Here is a 17,944-nt window from a genome sequence, read left to right as displayed (position 1 = left end):
AATTTTTGGTAAAAGACCAATTGAAATTCTTCCTATGAAAGATTTCTGAGTAGGCCCAAAGTCCCGCTTCTTGGTTTCAGGGAGACAGACAGAGGGCTCCACACGTTGTTATGGCAACAGGACTCCACAACAAAAGCAACTTCCTAAAGCATCCTGTTCAAGATGTGAAGCTGTGGCGACGCTCACATTTCAGAAGTCACACCCTGTCCTCTTGCCTTCCTCTGCTGGGTCAGGTGAAGGGGCTTCGGATTCCAGAGAAGGCTGAGCAGCATCAGTACCCATAGGGGTAGCTTCCCAGGGTGCTGTAACTGTGTGCTTTTTATTCAACCCAGTTTTTCCTGCAAAGACTGTTGGGGTGTCACATGCCTTCAGGCAAGGATTATGTGGACACCCCTTTCATGTCAGTAAAAACTGGTATCATTACGCTTTACTTCCCAGCCTCCTGCACCCCAAAACAGGCTGCAGTGCTCTGCCTAGAATGGCCGCAGTGTGGGCCATCGGGTCTGCTCTCCCTATGGGATTTCTCACAGTGGTTTTCAACTGCCAGGGTCTCCACGTTCAGAAGGAGCCTGGACCCCAGTGTCCACATGGTGGTTCCTCCTGTATCTACCTCCAGTTCTGAGGGTGAGAATGCTGTCTTCTGACTTCTCTGGGCACCTGGTACACATGTGGTGCACACACATACACACAGGCAAACACAGTCATGCATGTAAGAGATAAAATAAATATTTTAAACTAAATGGCTAGCAGTTAGGCCAATTGGGACATAGTATAGCCAGGCTGGTGGTGAGGAAGAAAGTTAATGTGAGATACACGGCAGAGGCAGGCCTAGGAGCATCTTAAGAGAAGCTGATTTGAGAACGAATGAATGAGCAAATGAACAGATGGGAGATTTCATCAACCTTCTCTCTATTTAAATATCCTGCCTTGTCTAGGTCCAAAACAAGGTTTCAAGTGAATGTCGGTTTTAATTGAGTTGTTCAGATGGGTCCTGAAAAAAACATTTTCTACTTTAATTTTCATGGCTAAATAATTAAGATTAGGTATTAATCCTGCAGCCACAGGGATGGATATTCAGGGCTTTGGAGAAAACATGGTTAAGGCAGGCATGGCAGACGCCACCCAGGTCTGAGGAAAAACAGCTAAGTACTTAGTAAGACGTTTTAGTAAGATATTTAAGGAGCTACAGGGTGTGCGTAGGCTCGCACAATGAGTCGTCAGCGTCAGCAACAACTCTGCCATGGAGACCTGTGGTTGGAGACTTAAGTAACAATGTAGCTTACAAGGAGAGTAGAGGCCTAGAGCCCCAAATAGACATGTCCCTCTGGAATGGCTACATTCTTCATCCCAGCCCCTGCAGCTCTGGACACACACAGTGCTGCCTCCACAACTTCGGTGGCCAGCCTCCAGCTCAGGAGCTGACTAGACTGGGCCAAATCAAGCCTGCCGCTGCCTTTATTAATACAGTGTTATGGCTGCACGGACCCTCTGCTTTGTTTACCAGCCTCTACGGCAACTCTCACAATACAGAAGTAGAGTTGAGTGGCTAAGCTGGGCTGAGTGACTCACAGTCTACAGTCGCTTCCCACTGCCCTTGCACAGGTGTTAGAACTCCTTCCTGCTCTGCCCAACCCCGTGTCTACCTGTCTATGCCTTCCAGTCACAATGGCAAGGCATACCACCCTTAATTGAATCTTTTGCTCCTACCCAAAGCTCAGATTTCCACTTTGATTCAATGCATTAGCAAACATCCCTCTCAAATAAGTAGAGTTGTGCAAAGAAAATGGTTTGGACACTGAAAAGCATAAGCAACAGGATACTATTATTAAAGAGTAACTCATTGGAGTTTCTTCCTCGAGCAGCCAGAGGTACAAGTGACACAGTTACCATGCCAAACGGTGCCAGATCCATTAACAATGCAGGCGCATGCTCGCTGTTATGAGAAATCAAGGACTAACTGCACTCAATTAGTCCGCGCTGCTCTTGGATAGCTTATTTATCAGATTGGGAAAGATGGATTTAATAGTGCTTGGTAGAAACAGCTTCTTTAATTGGAAACATCACAGCATTTAGCTCACTTTGTTCTCCGGCAATTAAGAACAATTTGGAAAAGTGTTGTTGATTTTTTTTTCAACGCTATTGTCTCCTTGATTAGATTTCCGAAGATCCGGACAAAACAAATGACAATACTAGCGAGGACTATCGGTACAAATAAGAGCCCAGCAGCCAGATTACTTACTATGAGGGATGCGAGCCATCCCTATCCATTCTGTCAGTGTCCCACATCCATTCCCCCCCCATCGGTGTCTCCTATGTAGAGAAGGGGCAATACCTCTTCTCCAAGACACGCCTCGGGTCCACCTTTACACAATTATCCTTTCCCCCCAAATAAGCCAAATCAACAGAAGAAATTATTTTTCTTGATTAAGCACCCACATTTCTCTTGGGAGGGAGCAAAACAAACAATTAATCTTTCCTTATTTGTTCTCAGAAGCCCCTGCCTCTTTGAACGCAGGCTATCCAGGTACCTGTGGCAGCCAGTCGGCAGCAATTAGGCCTGAGGAGAAAATGAATGGGCTCTGGGCTGAGGGCCTAATCTGCCGAGAGCCCGTGCGGGAGGACAAGGTTACACCAGGAAAATTCCCTGTTGTCAGAAGGCGGTGCAGAATTACGACCCGGCTTCAGCATAATTAACCAGGCTTGGGAATTTATATGAACTAAGTAATTGGAAAGAATTAGCAAGAGATATGTACATTAATCTTTACCAGTTACCCAGCGCTTAATGAAATTAAGGGTCTTGTGTTCATTCTTGCTTGCTTAGTTTGCAAGCATTCTAGCTCACCTGTAGAACAAGGGCTGCGTTCCCTGTGAGAAGTGTAAGAAAACAGGCAGGGGGGTGGGGGGGGGAGGAGGAAGAAACCAACAAAACAAGAAACTGTTAAGGGTAAACTGGAAACAACTCCCAAACAACAGGCTCTGTCCACTACAGCTACAGGACAGAATGCTATGCAGTGGTTATTAAAATTGTTTTACAAAGAATCTTTGCGTATTATGGATCCACACTGAAATATGTATAGCTTAAAATACATTGGGGAGGTTTTTTTTTTTTTAAATATTATGGGTGGGAAGTATGAGAAAAGATAGGCTCTCTTCTGAGTTGAAAAATGTTGAAGGTGGACGACAGCAACTTAGAAATTTATATTAATTTTATGCTTTTTAGATATTTAAATTTTCATAATCAAAGAGTTAAGACTTTAAAAAATAAATTTGCTATGGGGTAAATAAATGCTTGACATTTTTAATTGATAGAGGAGTTTAGAAATCACAAAAGATGACATTATAAGCATTTGAAAATATGAGTAACAAGCCAGATATGGTTATGGCATTCTATAATCTTGGTAGACGGGGGCAGGAAAACCACTGCCATCTAAAGCCAGCCTGGCCTGGATAGCAAGCTGCAGGGTAGCATAAAATGACAAAATCTAGTCCAGTTTTGAAGTTCTGAGTCATGGTTTCGTCATCTTGCTGCTAAAGACATTTTGGACCAAATATCTGTTTTTGTGGGGCTCTGCTGTGCACCATAGGGTACACCTTTCTCCCTGTTAGACACGGGTACCACCCCATTCCCAGCTCTGAAAATCAAAAGTATTGCTATACATTCCTATAAAGGCAAACACTGCTCCTGGTGCAGAAACACTGGACTAAGAAAAATAGCTACAGAAAGTTATTTGTGTTTTTTGTTTTTGTAGCTTTCAAATATGAACATATATTTAAAATCTACATAGTCAGAAAAACAACAAAATATGTGTTATTAAAATGTATTCGTGTGTAAAAATTTGTGTCTGTGAAGGATGGAGTAAGTTGGGTTCTTTGCTTGAGCTGTAATCATCAAGCTAAAAACAACCTCACCACAAGACCTCATTCTTTAGAACACACGGTACCAGGGCTGAGGAGGCGGCTCCGTGGTCAACAACAGTCCTGTTCTTGTACAAGGCCCAAGTTTATTCACAACACCCAAGCTGGACAGCTCATGACTGCCTGTAACTCCAGTTCCTGGCTCGGTGAGGGTTTTTCTCTATGTGAAAAACCATCACTACAAAGCAACCCAGGGAGGGAAAGCTGACTTCAGCGTGCAGCTGGAACCCAGCATTGAAGGAAGTCAGGGAAAGGACCTGAAGGCAGGAACTGAAGCAGAAGCCATGGAGGAGCATTGCTTACACGGCTTACTCAGTTCGTTCTCTTACAACTGCTAGGACCAGAGGCCCAGTGATGGCACCACCACCCACAGTGGGCTGGTTCCTTCTACATCAATCATCCGTCAAGAAAACGCCCCCCCCCCCCGACTTGCTCATAGGCCAGTCTGATGGAAGCATTTTCTCAGTTGAGGTTCCTCTTCCCAGATGATCATGGCTTGTGTCAAACTGACAAAAAAACTAAAACTAAATCAAACAGCAATACGAACCAAGACAGTCCCCAACACCCTCTTCTGGCCTCAGGCACACACATATGCCTAAACCTACAGGCAGATACACATATATAAACACACAATTAAAGGTAAAAATTAAAAATCTTAAAAAAAAAACCACCATGATTCCATCTCACCAACTTGACAAAATGCTAACCCACGGAAGCTCTCTGGTGATATCCAGTTTCCTAAAATCTTCACTGAATGGTCAACCGCAGCAACGAGAGATCACAACCCAAAAGCACTGTAAAGATCCAACACTCACAGAGAGACAATGTTCACCAGGGCTTCTCTAGAAAAGCCATCTGCTTCCTAACAGACACTTGTATATAAAGAAAGCCCACGCACACTCCTTCCTTCTCCTCAGGTACGTGTAGTGACATCACTAACTACCTGTGCTGAGAAGGGGCTTGGAGTGGGCTTTCTGCATGCCACTGTGGAAAGTGACCCCACCAGCCCTCTATGTAGCAACACCACACAGCCAGAGCATTCCCATGAGCAGAAACAGTCCAGAGAACTGAACCTCAAATATTCACCCTTCCAGTACAGGGCTCTGGTTAGGATGTGGAACCTCAATGTGTTACTACTGAGAAAGTCTTTTAAAACTCAGTACACAAGCCGGGCGGTGGTGGCCTTTAATCCCAGCACTCAGGAGGCAGAGGCAGGCCGATCTCTGTGAGTTCAAAGCCAGCCTGGTCTACAAGAGCTAGTTCCAAGACAGGCACCAAAGCTACAGAAAAACCTTCTCTCGAGAAAACAAACAAACAAACAAAAAAACTCAGTACACATTTAGCAGACTGATGGCTAACACAAGATAATTCATAGGCTCAAAACCTCCCAAGCTTTAAGTTTCGAGTCCCCAGGTACTCCAGGCTGCAACTCACTGGACTTTATTTCAGCCTCCATCCTCTACGACCACATAAATCCCTCCAAGAGATCATAAGCATTGAGACTCTCAAAGCTTTTCAAATTTCCCCTCCACTGGTCTCAACCTCTGAAGGTTCTTTATCCACAGTTCTGTAGGCTAGGCTGCACCAGGCTTGTGTAGCCAAGGCGGGCAAGAATGCATCATCCAAAGATTTTGAAATTCTTCTTCAGAGCTAAAGGTGTAGTTCAGTGCCTGGTATGTGTGAACCTGGGTTCAGTACTAAGCAGTTCATACGTGCATGCATGCAATCATGCAATGAATAAAGGTCTAATTGGAAGGTTGTATATAATTTGTCTCTTTAAAAATAATACACATGGTTAGCTTTACAAAATTTAACCACTGCTACAAACCAAAAAATGATCTTAAATGCATGTGTATCATTTTGAAATGAATGGAAATCAGTGTATGAAATTAAGCACCACAGTTCCCTGTGGCTCATAAAATGCAAGCATTTCAAATATGAGAACCAATACAGCTGAAAGAAGATGGGCCTAGACATCATATTGTCTAGCTCTAGCCTAACAGAACCACCATAAAATTTAAGAATCCACAGGTCTGCCTGGCGATCTCCTACCTCGATGAAATTAAAACGCAATTCTGCAGGACGGTTTCCTTTCCCCAGTTTGCCCGCCATCCCTCCAATTACGCCACCATGCTTATCTGATAAATTCTGGATCAGTGGTTAGTGCACAGCTCTCTGAAAAGCCACCCACGGAAACAAGGTTACAAGAGTCTTCCCAGACACAACAGAAACATGAATACACACCGGAATCTGAAAACACTCGCTAGCAATGATGGATTTAAGTTATTAACAGATCAAAAAGAGATGGATGGTGGTTTGCTTTTCTTAATCTACATCATCATCTGGATCTATTTAAAGATAGGTGGTGCACTAACAAACTTGGTCAAGGTTTCGATAAAATCAGTAAAAATAATCTGCCCGGTTTCATTGAGTCGGTATCGATCAATAAAATCACTTGTACAAGGAAGGCACTGTTAAGTACTGACAATCCCAGCCATTAATATTATTTAACACAGTGTTCACCATGCTAACCAGAACAAAGAGCGGTTCATCTGGTGTTAAAAGCAGGATCGTCATAGGTACTGCTACTTCACAGGCTTCTAAGGTGGTTTTATGAAGTTCATCTATAGCTTCCTCTTCTACCAACAATACCCTTTCCTGTAACATATGAGGTTTAAACATGTTTTTTTTTTTTTTTTTGTAGTGTGATGTGGGGCTAGCGGAGGGCTTATATGCCACAGTCTGTATAAGGAAGTGAGGGCAAACTCTGTGAAACCTTGTGGAGTCAGTTTTCTCTGTCGACTTTTATGTGGGTTCTGGGATTCAAACTTAGGTCCCTATGCTTGGGTGGCAACCGCCTTCTCACTGCTGATGGGATCTTATTCTCTACTTCATTTTCAGTTTAAATGAAATCCTTGGTAAGAACTGGATCTATTATAAGTCACTGCTTGGTCTATGAATGAAAGCGAACATTCTAAGACAGGGAGCTGTGAAGGTTTGGGTAGTGACAGTGCTGGCCCAGGGCTCCCCTACCATAAGCAGACTCCACTCAGCTTACCAGTGCCTTTACCTTGTCAGGCATGAAGTGAAAAAGAAAAAAAATTCAACAAATCCTCGGCCATCGTTAGATGATCAAGAGCAAGATGCACATATAGAAATGTTGTTTTTAACTACGGTGGGTAGCTATGGTTCTCAGATTGATGATAATGAGAAAACTCCATGAAAAAGTTAACACTAACTTCAAAATAATCATGATTCTAAGCCTTAAAATGGAACCTCTTCCCAGCCTTTGAAACCTTGAATACTCAAAATCCTTGCAACTTAGGTACAGAGATGTTCACCATTTTGCCAAGACAATTATAGGAGCCCCTGCCAGGGAAGTAGCTCATCATAGAACCAATCACAGTTCAGTTAGATCTAATTGGTTATTCTCAGCTCTCTTGGGCTTACTCTGCCATTCTCAGAATGTTTTAAACACATAGAACTTAGGATATAATACAAGACTCAGAGAAAAGGTCCCTAGAAGAACTTTCATTGCTAGCACTACTTAAAAAAAAAAAAAAACCAGGAAAAGGTGAAACTATATACCTAAAATGTCACCTGGCCATAAGATAGGTATTTCTGGTCAATCAAGAGCCAAATGTTAAGTTTGTGAGTGGTTTATGGGAAGTGAATCCACAGAAGCAGTCTTGTGTGGAGGAAGTGGCCAGCGCATATTTGTACATGTTTGTACATGTCTGCATATGCACACACTCCAGCAATCCAGAGTGAATTTGAGACCAGCCTGGTCTACGTAGTGTATTCCAGCCAAGACTACCCAATGAGACCATCTCAGAAATGAAACAAAATTCTCTGTTTAAACCAGTGTATCCACACTATCATTTTATGATTTTTATCAACTCAAAATTGTAGTAAAGGCATGTGTTGCCACACCTGAAAACCAGAATCCCACCCCAGGACCCATATGGTGGAAAGAGAGAACCATTCTCACAGTCATCTTCTGAATTTCCATATGTATATGTAAGTACACTCAAACACACACACACTTTAAAACATGTAAAATTAATTAAATAAAAGTCGTAAAATTGTCTAGGGTAGTAAATTTTATATTTCATGAGCAATTTTGAAGCATGTAGGAAAAACCTAAAGAAACAATAAAAACCCAGAAAGGGCTGGTGTGAGTGTTTCTATTGCTGTGAAGAGACACCATGACCACAGCAATGTTTTCCTAAAGAGGAAAACATTTAATGGAGATGGCAGCTTACAGTTTCAGAGGTTTAGTCCATTATCATCAATGACAGAGAACACAGCAGCTGGGAGAATGGCGGGTATGCAGACAAACATGGTGCTGATCCAAAGGCAACAACAGGAAGTAAACTATCTCATGAAACCTCAAAGCCCACCTCCACAGTGACACGCTTCCTCCAAAAAGGCCATACCTCTTCATAGTGCCACTCCCTTTGGGGGCTGTTGGAGGAAGCTGTTAGTTTGCTCCTGGCTGCCCAGACCAAATTGATTCAGAAATTATATTATTTGCAATACTGTTCAGCCAATAGCTTAAGCATATTTCTGGCAAACTCTTACATCTTAAATTAATCCATTTCTATTAATTTGTGTATTGCCATGTGGCTGTGGCTTACAGGCAAGGTTCCTGTGGGCTCCAGCAGAAGTGTCTGTCTCCTGCAGGCTGCTACATGGGGCTCACTCCACCAACTCTCTCCTCCTCTATCTGCTTGAAACTCCCTACTTGCCCTATTTTGCTAGCTCATTGATAGAAACAGCTTTATTCATTAACCAATAAAAGCAAAACATAGACAGAAGGACTTCCCATACCAGGGGGCCATTTTCTTAAAAAACAAACAAACAAACAAACAAACAAAACCACAGCTGGGAAGAATGCTCAGTGAGTAAACGCTGTCAGCAAGCAGGACACCTGACGTGGATCTCTGGAGCCCGTGCAAAAGCTGGGCAGTGGTGCATCTCGGCAACCCAGCACTTCTACAGTATGGAGGCAGAAACAGCAGGATCCCAGGGAAGTTCTGCTGAGCAGCCAGCCGCAAGTCTTCTGCGCAGCAGTCAAGAGAAGCCTGCCTCAAACAGGACTGGAAGCAAGGACCGATGCCCAAGGCCCTCTTTCACTTCTACATGTGGGCTGTGGCAAGCATGTGCTCTCACCCACACACATAACGCAAAAATAAATACGGCTGGAGAAATGGCTCAGTGCTTAAGAGCACTGACCTCTCTTTTCCAGAGGACCCAGGTTCAATTCTCAGCACACGCTGGGTAGCTCACAACTATCTGTATGTAACTACAGTCCCAGGGGATCTAATGCCCTCTACTGGCCTCTGAAGGCACCAGGCACAAAAGTGATGTATAGACATACATGCAGGCAAAGCACCCATACACTAAAATAAATTAATAATAATAATAATAATTTTTAAAAAATCAACAGATTCCAGTTCCAAGAAGTTGGGAATATATCTTTTCTTATTCTTCCAACTTAATTCTACTGAAAACAGTACATGTCTAGAAAACAAGCGTAAGATTAGGAAAGGATCAGGGAAGGGGGGGGGAATTGTTAGAACACCAGGATCTGAGGAATGAACCCTGTGGCTTCCCATATAACGCTGAAACGTCAGCAGCCACCCAAACCTACGTTCCCCAGCCAGAGTGCCGTGATTATGGCCACCATGCCAGCCTTTCGTGACACTTTTATTTGATATGCTTACTTCACTCCCCCGCCTCCCCGTGAAGATGTGACATTCCTATCTGAAGGCAGAGTGGCTTCTATCCTCCCCCTCTCTCGTTTTGCCCCTCTTCTCTCCCCTTCTCTCCTGGTTCTTGCTATGTTCCCCAGGCTGATGTTGAAGATGCTCCTGTGTCAGCTTCTTGCTTAGATGCAACAACAGACACAGGCTTTCATGCCCAACACAAGCTGGCTTTTTCAAACACACTGTAAAATGTTTTAAAGACACCTCCCGTTACAAACGTGCCAGGTAGCTATTCGATGTCTCTGTAGTTTTAAATACGCTACATTATTTCATTGATACTGATGCTAGTCCTAAATTATAGTTTGCAGATTAGTACGCCATTCGCTTCTGAACAAAAGAGCAGCTAAACCAAACCCAAGTGCAGTCTTTCTTTGACTCTCGCTTTCAAAGTATTAGTGACCAAAGAACAGAAAAGACATAAAGAAAGGTTTTGCTTCTTTTGATTAACATCTTAGAACAAACTTAATTTTGAAAATGGGTGACTTTATCTTTCTTCTTTAAAGTTCCTTCCTCACTCTGAGAAAGTCCCATAAGCTGTTCTCCGGCTGAGGCAAAGAACTGGTTTGCGTCCAGGAGTTCAACGCTGGCATGGGCCAGCCAGGCTGTTTCAAACAATAAACAACAAACAAACAACTCCCCACTGAGACAGATGACAACACAGAAAATGGAAGCATTATTTGCTAGGATTTTGAATATTTAAGTTAAAAACCTTAAAAATCATGGTGCTATTGAGATGCCTCAGTGGTTAAAGCACTTACTGAGCTTACAGAGGACCTGGGATTGGTATTCAACACCCACATGACCACTCACAACCACCTGCAACTCCAGTTTCAGGGGACCAGTACTGTCTTCTGGTCTCTGTGGGCTCCTGCACACATGTGGTACACATACAGACAAGTGAGTGAGTGTGCATGCCTGCACACACACACACACACACACACACACACACACACAATTGGAAAAAAAACCCAACATTTACTCACCAATCAACTATTCAATCAACCAATCAGGGAAGAATCATTCTGATCAACCGCAATATTGATCACTATAAAGTCTTTCCTTGAACCTACTATTACATGAAATATAAAACTAACAAGGGTGAAAATTTTTTCCTAACTTAGAAAAATCACCAGTGTATAACGAGAAGAGCCCATACTGGGCAATGGGAAAATAAAATTCTACCCCGAGCCCTTTAACAAACGTACTTGGGAAGGTGACACAGGCTTTGGAAGCTCTCCGATCGCAGTCTCCCCTGTCTAAGGAAAACAGCAGTATGGGCCACCACAGGTAAGGTGTTGGGAAGCAGTCACAGGTGACCAGCTGCCCTCCAGAAAAGAAGGGTCATTTGCCCTGACCTTGTCAAGAAACAGACTGTCTCTGACAGGCAGCAAATGAGCTGGCATGGGGAGTCTAGGCCTCTGTGGCCTTGGGAGCATGACTTGGGCCAGGTCAGTGTCATACTCTACAGGGCAGGCTGAGCTGACTTGCAGGTGTCTAACAAGACAGGCTAGTGGCAGCTACTCCCTGGGGTTGAGCCTGGTCCTGAGGGTGAATGGGATTGTCCTTGGAGTTAGGTGGGCAGTGGAAGAAATGACAATGCTGTCTACCTCATCGAGACCTAAAAAGCAAGAGTTGTCCACAGCCAGGGTTTTGCCCTTCGCTTCTGGACCTTACAACAACCTCCGCCTAGCGCCCACTGGCCAAGGGAGAAGAAAAGGCTCGCAATGAAGTCCTCTGGGTTTTCAAAAGTCACTGAGCGACACCAACGTGAATTTGAAACACACAGCAGGAAGCAAGCACGCTCAGCCCTCAACCACATCTTTCAAGGCCCATTTCTGAGAATAGAAAATTCTAAGCTCAATTTGGGTGCCATTGTAAGCTCCCTCCTATGCCAGATGATTTTCTCCACATATTTACATATGGAGCACAAACAACTTAAAATGTTTACACTGAGGAGTAATGGAAGTCATGTGTCAAATGCAATGAGGGGGAGGTGGAAGGGGGCTAAAGCTCTCTTCAGAGCTAAAGCCTGAAGATATACAATATCTGTGGAAAATCTGGCCCTGCAAATGAAAGTGCTTTGTTTACCTATCCTGTCTAATTACAGAGAACATGCCTTCTACCCTTTGCAGACAATTTCTTAGGTCGCGTTCGCTTGGTTTTTGGTTTGCCATTTGCTCTCAATTGTTGCCCGAAGCTATGGAATCCTGATCACTCTACCAAAGAATCTCAGAGAAGGCCACACACACTCCTGCGATTTGTGATTCCACTTGCCTAAATTTAGACTCTCACTCCCAGAGACACAGTGGAGAATCCTTCCTCCAAGCCACAAAGCCCAAGAGAAAAACTCATAAGCATCCTCCTCCTCAGTCCCCATCTCTTCTGCCCTGTGTGTCCTCCTTGGACAGGGTAAAGATGACAACACAAGAGAAGGTTGGGAACTGACACCTGGCGTCTTCCTCTCCACCGAGATGTTCTTCCCTTTATCCCTGGGCATCAGCCACCAGTGACTCAGACCCAGCCATCCATCAGAGCTCTGTATGGGGACAGCACACAAGCTTGACAGCTCCCAGCTTCTCTCCTATGCAAGGTCCACCTTGGAGTTAATAAAGCTTGAAGGGGCTACAAGGACAATGCAGAAAGAACACGGCTATGCTGCCCATTTCTCTAATATGATACTCTTAGAAGGATCAGTCTTCTTAACTCTTATAAGAAGCCTGACTCTTCTGTCTTGCGTTGTTTTTTGAGATGGGGTCAGGCTGACCTTAAATTTCTGGTTCTCTTGCCCAAGCCTCCAAAGTGTTGGGATTATAGGTTTCCCTCAATACATTTGCAGCCCAAAGTGCTGGGATTATAGGTATTTCTCAACACATTTGCAGCCCAAAGTGCTGGGATTATAGGTCTACCTCAACACATCTGCATCCCAAAGTGCTTTGGGATTGATTATAGATATGTCCAACATATTTGCATCCTTCTTTTTTGAGGCAGGATTCCTTTCCTCACCAAACTATGCTCACCTCCACATATCACTTCTCACATGGGACTAAATGTAGTACATGTCTGACTATTTGGGTCTAATTTGGTACCTGTGCTGCCCATCTAATGGGGACACCATGGAATAGTCACCTGAGACTTCAGAGGCTTTGGTAACATTCAGGTAAGTGGACAGTGTAATGGTCTGTCCTGTCCCTTTAACAGACAAGCTCCACCCACTCCCTCCCCAGTCCGCTAAGGCAGGCAGATCTTCCTTCTTCTGCTTCCAGCCTGAGTTCTTTCCTTTCCATCTCTCTCCAAAAGAGGCAGCTTCTGTCTTTTTCCCTTCTCCCCTACATTCTCCCCTCCCCCCTCTCTCTGGTTCTCTCTCTCTCTCTCTCTCTCTCTCTCTCTCTCTCTCTGTGTCTCTCTCTGCCTCTCTCTGCTCTTCCCCTTCTCCCCTTCCCTTTCCCTTCCATCACCCACTAAATAAATACCCACTATCTCTGCATGGTGTGTCTCTGTTTCTCACCTGCTGCACAGCTCCCTGCCTGGGACCTGCTGACGCATGTGACCCATGGGCCACTCAGGATACCGCAGTGTTTTATTTTTACCATAACACACAGCGTCTTATTCTCTCCTTTGCCTTCTCTGTCACTTGTGTAGGAGGCTTTCATCTATCTCACCCAGTTCTTCTTGTCCTTCAAGGAGAAAGTAGAGAACTTCCTCTTGCATTCCATCTAGACCAGTGGTTCTCAACCTTCCTAATGCTGCGACACTTTAATACAGCCCAACCATAAGATTATTTTCGTTACTACTTTTTAACTGTATTTGCTACTATTATGAATCATAACGTAAATATCTGTATTTTCTGACGGTCTTACAAGACCTCTGTGCAAGGGTCATTCAACCCCCAAGGGGTCGTGCCCCATAGGTTGAGAACCACTGCTCTAGACATATATTCTGGGGTTTTTTTTTTTTTTTTTGGTTTTTCGAGACAGGGTTTCTCTGTGGTTTTGGAGCCTGTCCTGGAACTAGCTTTTGTAGACCAGGCTGGTCTCGAACTCACAGAGATCTGCCTGCCTCTGCCTCCCAAGTGCTGGGATTAAAGGCATGCGCCACCACCGCCCGGCTAAACATATATTCTGATTCTCAGGGGCAATTTCTATACAGTTTTGGTGGGGTTTTACACATATCTTAGCCTGTCCCACTGAAGATTTATTTTCTCTCAGGACTCCAACTAGTACCTGAACATCTAAAACCAAGGGCTGAGAAAGCAGAATCATTGCATCTAAAACACAAAGTAATCTGTAGAGCTGAATTTAAAGATGCACAGATCATTTCAATAGCATTCTTCCCAGGACACTAAATCTGAACTTACCCAATGCATAAGCAACTTTAAACAGAATCCAATAAAAGCTAATGAACCAAACAATAGCCACATTTGTAACTGAAAACAGCCTGCATCTCGGAATCTCCGGCTGCTGGTCAGTATTTGGTGTCACATTCTTACATTAGTGAGACGATGATGTAGGCTCTGTTACACGGAACATCTCTTACCTGCAAATATGTCTCCAGGCCTTGCCGCCGTTGTTCCAGGACTTTGGGGACCCAGTTCCTGACGTGTTTAGAAGGGATTTCTGGAGTCTTTATACATTTCTTAAGCTTCCAAGACAGAAGAGAAAAGATGTCTGTTAATTATAATAAAATAATTTGAGAGAAAGAAAAACCAACTAAGCAAAATAAACCTTCACTAAAATATGCAGAGAAGTTTTTCAAGCATTTCTTCCTTAGGCAGCCTGATTGTTTAGGCTTCAGAACAAATGGGTTTTATGTCTGATAATCGTTATGGTGAGTATTTCAGATTTAAATGAGTTTTTTTTTCTGAAACATTGAAAGTCTAGTACTTGAACTAAAAGGAAAGCAAAGTAAGACATATAGTTTCAAATACCAATTTATTTCATAGCAATATTACCACAAGCTTTTAATCTTATTCTCTAACTAAAGAGAAAGTTCTTCCACATGTGATTTTCACATTAGAAAACAGAACAAAGTATGGACATTTCTTATCACTGTCCCCAGAAATATCACATTAACTGGAGCACAACACTCAGGAGAGGTTCTAGAAATTTCTGAAATGAAGTGAATTTGAAAATATGGACAAAGGCTAATCCTTCCAACAATCCAGAAGAGAACTACAAGCTCTCCTCGTGCACAGTGAAGGGCAGTTTTGAGTTAGAATATCCAGGGAGTCCTTTTTGGTAACGACATTAAAAATATATGTTCTGGGTTGGAGAGATGGCTCAGTTGTTAAGACCACTGGCTGCTCTTCCGGGGGACCAGTGTTTGATTCCCTGCACCCACATAGTGGCTCACAACCATCTGTAACCCAAATTCCAGGGGTCTAGACACCTCCCTCTGAATTCACCAAGTATCAGTCACAGAAGGGTACACAGACATCCATGCAAGCAAAACACCCAAACAAATAAAATCAAATAAAAACATAGTTTTCAAAAAAGCTATTCAAAGTTAAGTCAAAGGTGCTCTGGTCTGTAAAATATCATTTATCTCCAAGAAGGGCTAAGCCCTAAACCTGGAGTTTTTCCACATACAGGAAAGCAGAATTTTTTCCAGTTTGGTAAATTATTGATTTAATAACAGAGTAAATGTCCTGGATTATCTGGGCAGGTTCAGTGCAACCATGAGGCCCTTACAAGAGGGCAGAGGTTACGAAGTACAAGGGAGGTGGTGCACACCTATACTACCAGCACTAAGGAAGCTAAGGCAGGAGGATCACAATGCGGAGGGTACCCTGGTCTACAAATAAAGATTCTGTGTCATGGCGGAAATGTAGCTCGGCACTTGTTTAGCATGTACAGTCCATTGGGTTTAATCACCAGGATCTAAAAATATAAAAGTAAAAAAAAAAATTCTTAAATAGGTGACTATCTTTTAATAATGGTTTCAACAGCCTCCAGAAGCTAAAAATGCACAGGACCTTTAGAAGCTTGGATGTATCTATTCAGGGCTTCTAAAAGCTTCAATGGACCTACTACCCGGGACCTCTAAAAGGGTTGCAGTTCTGTTGGCCAACTCAGTTTTAGCCTGGTTAAGTTGATTTTGGACTTTGCACGAGAGAATAGACCCGTGCAGCTTTATGCTACTAAACTTATAGAATGGTGCAGAAGTAACCTCTACAAATAGATAAGCCCGCCATCCTAACTGAAATCTTGAAGACTTCCTAACATGGCCCCTTCGCAAAACACGCAGAGAAAGAACATTTTCTCATCCATGAGAAAACGCACGACGGAACCTGTATAGCCAAACGCACGATTAAACTTGTGTAGCCAAAAACACAATAAAACTTCTTTCCGCATTTAAGAAAATTTTCACAGGTGACCACTCTAGGCTGAACCTTATTGGACACTATGAGAAAGGAGCATTTCCAACAGTAGCCCTTTAATGGCTGAGCCCATGTTTGCCTCCTCCCTCTATACAGATACAAGTGATTGTAAGCCCCAGTCTATACTTTCTTATCAATGGAACTTGTAGGAACAGAAGTACACAGTCTTCTGGGCACAGCTGCCTGGAGAGCTAGAAGCCTGCTGGAGCCTGAGCTCATTGGGGATTCCCAGTGTTATAGTTTTGCTGACCTTCCCTGTCAGTACCTTGTCCCTTTGAGACACAAGTTCTGCCCACTCCCACTGTCCCCATTCCTGCCAAGCAAGCTTCTCTCTCTCTCTCTCTCTCTCTCTCTCTCTCTCCCTCTCTCTCTCTCTCTCTCCCCACTGTTCTTCTGAAGAGACAGCTTTCTGTCTCCCCCTTCCCTTCTTCTCTCTCCTATTCCCCCCTCTCTCTGTCACTCTATCTCTCTTTCTCTCTCTTCTCTCCATACCTCCCTACTCGTACACTCTCCCAATACCCATTAAATAAACTCTCCGTACCCAAGCTCTCTCTATATGGTGTATCTGTCTGTCCCTTACCAGACAGTCTCCCACCTCCAGTGGGACCTTCCAGGGTCACTCATGCTGTAAATCGTAACACCCAGAGAAGTCTGGTTCCAAAAAGAAGACAGCATGGGGACACTAGAGGACTTATGATTTGTTCAAGCATATTATTCTCCTTCCAGTTAGAGGAAAGAATTTTATCACTTCTCAATCATTTGGCTCTGACAATAATAAACAAACACCTTGACCAAAAGTGCCTAGAGAAGGGAAGGCTTTATTTCATCATCCAGGGAAGTCAGGTCAGGAACCCGGAGGCAGGAACCGGTGCAGGCCATGAAAGACTGCTGCTTATTGGCTTGCTTCCCATGGATTTCTCACCCTACTCTCTCACCCCATCTAGAACCACCTGCCAAGGACAGTACTGCCCACAGTAAGATGGACCCTTCCACATCAATCAATCAAAAAAAAAAAAAGCCCTACAGACTTAACAATACATGAAGGTATTTACTCAATTAAGATTCCTTCCTCACAGACGACCCTAGATTCTGTCCAGTTGACATTGAAACTAGCCAGCACCGCACACCAACAGAAAACAAGTTAATTAAGTGGATGAAAGTGATAGCATTAAAATCGGGGGTGGGATGGGGTGGCAGGGAGAAGGCCTGTGTGAGGTGGCAGTGTCTGAGGCATGAACTGAATTCTGTTTGAAGGAAGCCAGATGAGCGACCCAAGGAACATTATTACGGCAGAGACATCAACAGAAAGGGAGAGCCAGGCCTTTGGTGCTCAAAGCCAGCAAGGAGAGGACTCTCACAGGTGGTAACACTATACACTTCAGGGCCCTGTGGGGCATGGCCAGAATTTGGATATTATTTTAAATGAGAGGTAAACTGATGAATCAACAATTCATGCCATGACCTAACCTTTACTTTGGAGGGAACATGCTGGGTTCATTGAACAAGAAAGACAGCATGGGGGAGAGAGGTGGAGCTAACAGGCCAGTTCAAAGTGACTGAAGAAAGTGAGGCAAGAGATGATGGTCTTCACTGTGTGTGCTGATGGTCTTCACTGTGTGTGTGTGCTGATGGTCTTCACTGTGTGTGCTGATGGTCTTCACCGTGTGTGCTGATGGTCTTCACTGTGTGTATGTGCTGATGGTCTTCACCGTGTGTGCTGATGGTCTTCACCGTATGTGCTGATGGTCTTCATTATGTGTATGTGCTGATGGTCTTCACTGTGTGTGCTGATGGTCTTCACCATGTGTGCTGATGGTCTTCATTGTGTGTGCTGATGGCCTTCACTGTGTGTGCTGATGGCCTTCACTGTGTGTGCTGATGG

At 43.8% G+C, this 17,944-nt stretch overlaps 1 protein-coding gene across 2 annotated transcripts in view; it reads right to left on the bottom strand.

The window, feature by feature from the left end:
- Nucleotides 1-17,944, bottom strand: part of Snx24 (sorting nexin 24) — a 152,765-nt gene that overhangs the window by 36,468 nt on the left and 98,353 nt on the right. For both annotated transcript variants that reach the window (XM_026783394.1, XM_026783395.1), the window contains exon 3: nt 14,220-14,324. In XM_026783394.1, the coding sequence (XP_026639195.1) occupies nt 14,220-14,324 (105 nt within the window). The remainder of the gene's footprint in view (nt 1-14,219; nt 14,325-17,944) is intronic.

The sequence above is a fragment of the Microtus ochrogaster genome, chromosome 18, assembly GCF_000317375.1.
Source record: "Microtus ochrogaster isolate Prairie Vole_2 chromosome 18, MicOch1.0, whole genome shotgun sequence".
NCBI classification, from domain to species: Eukaryota; Metazoa; Chordata; class Mammalia; order Rodentia; family Cricetidae; genus Microtus; species Microtus ochrogaster.
Note: the sequence above shows the minus strand (reverse complement) of the source record. Positions and strands in the feature narration are given on the sequence as shown.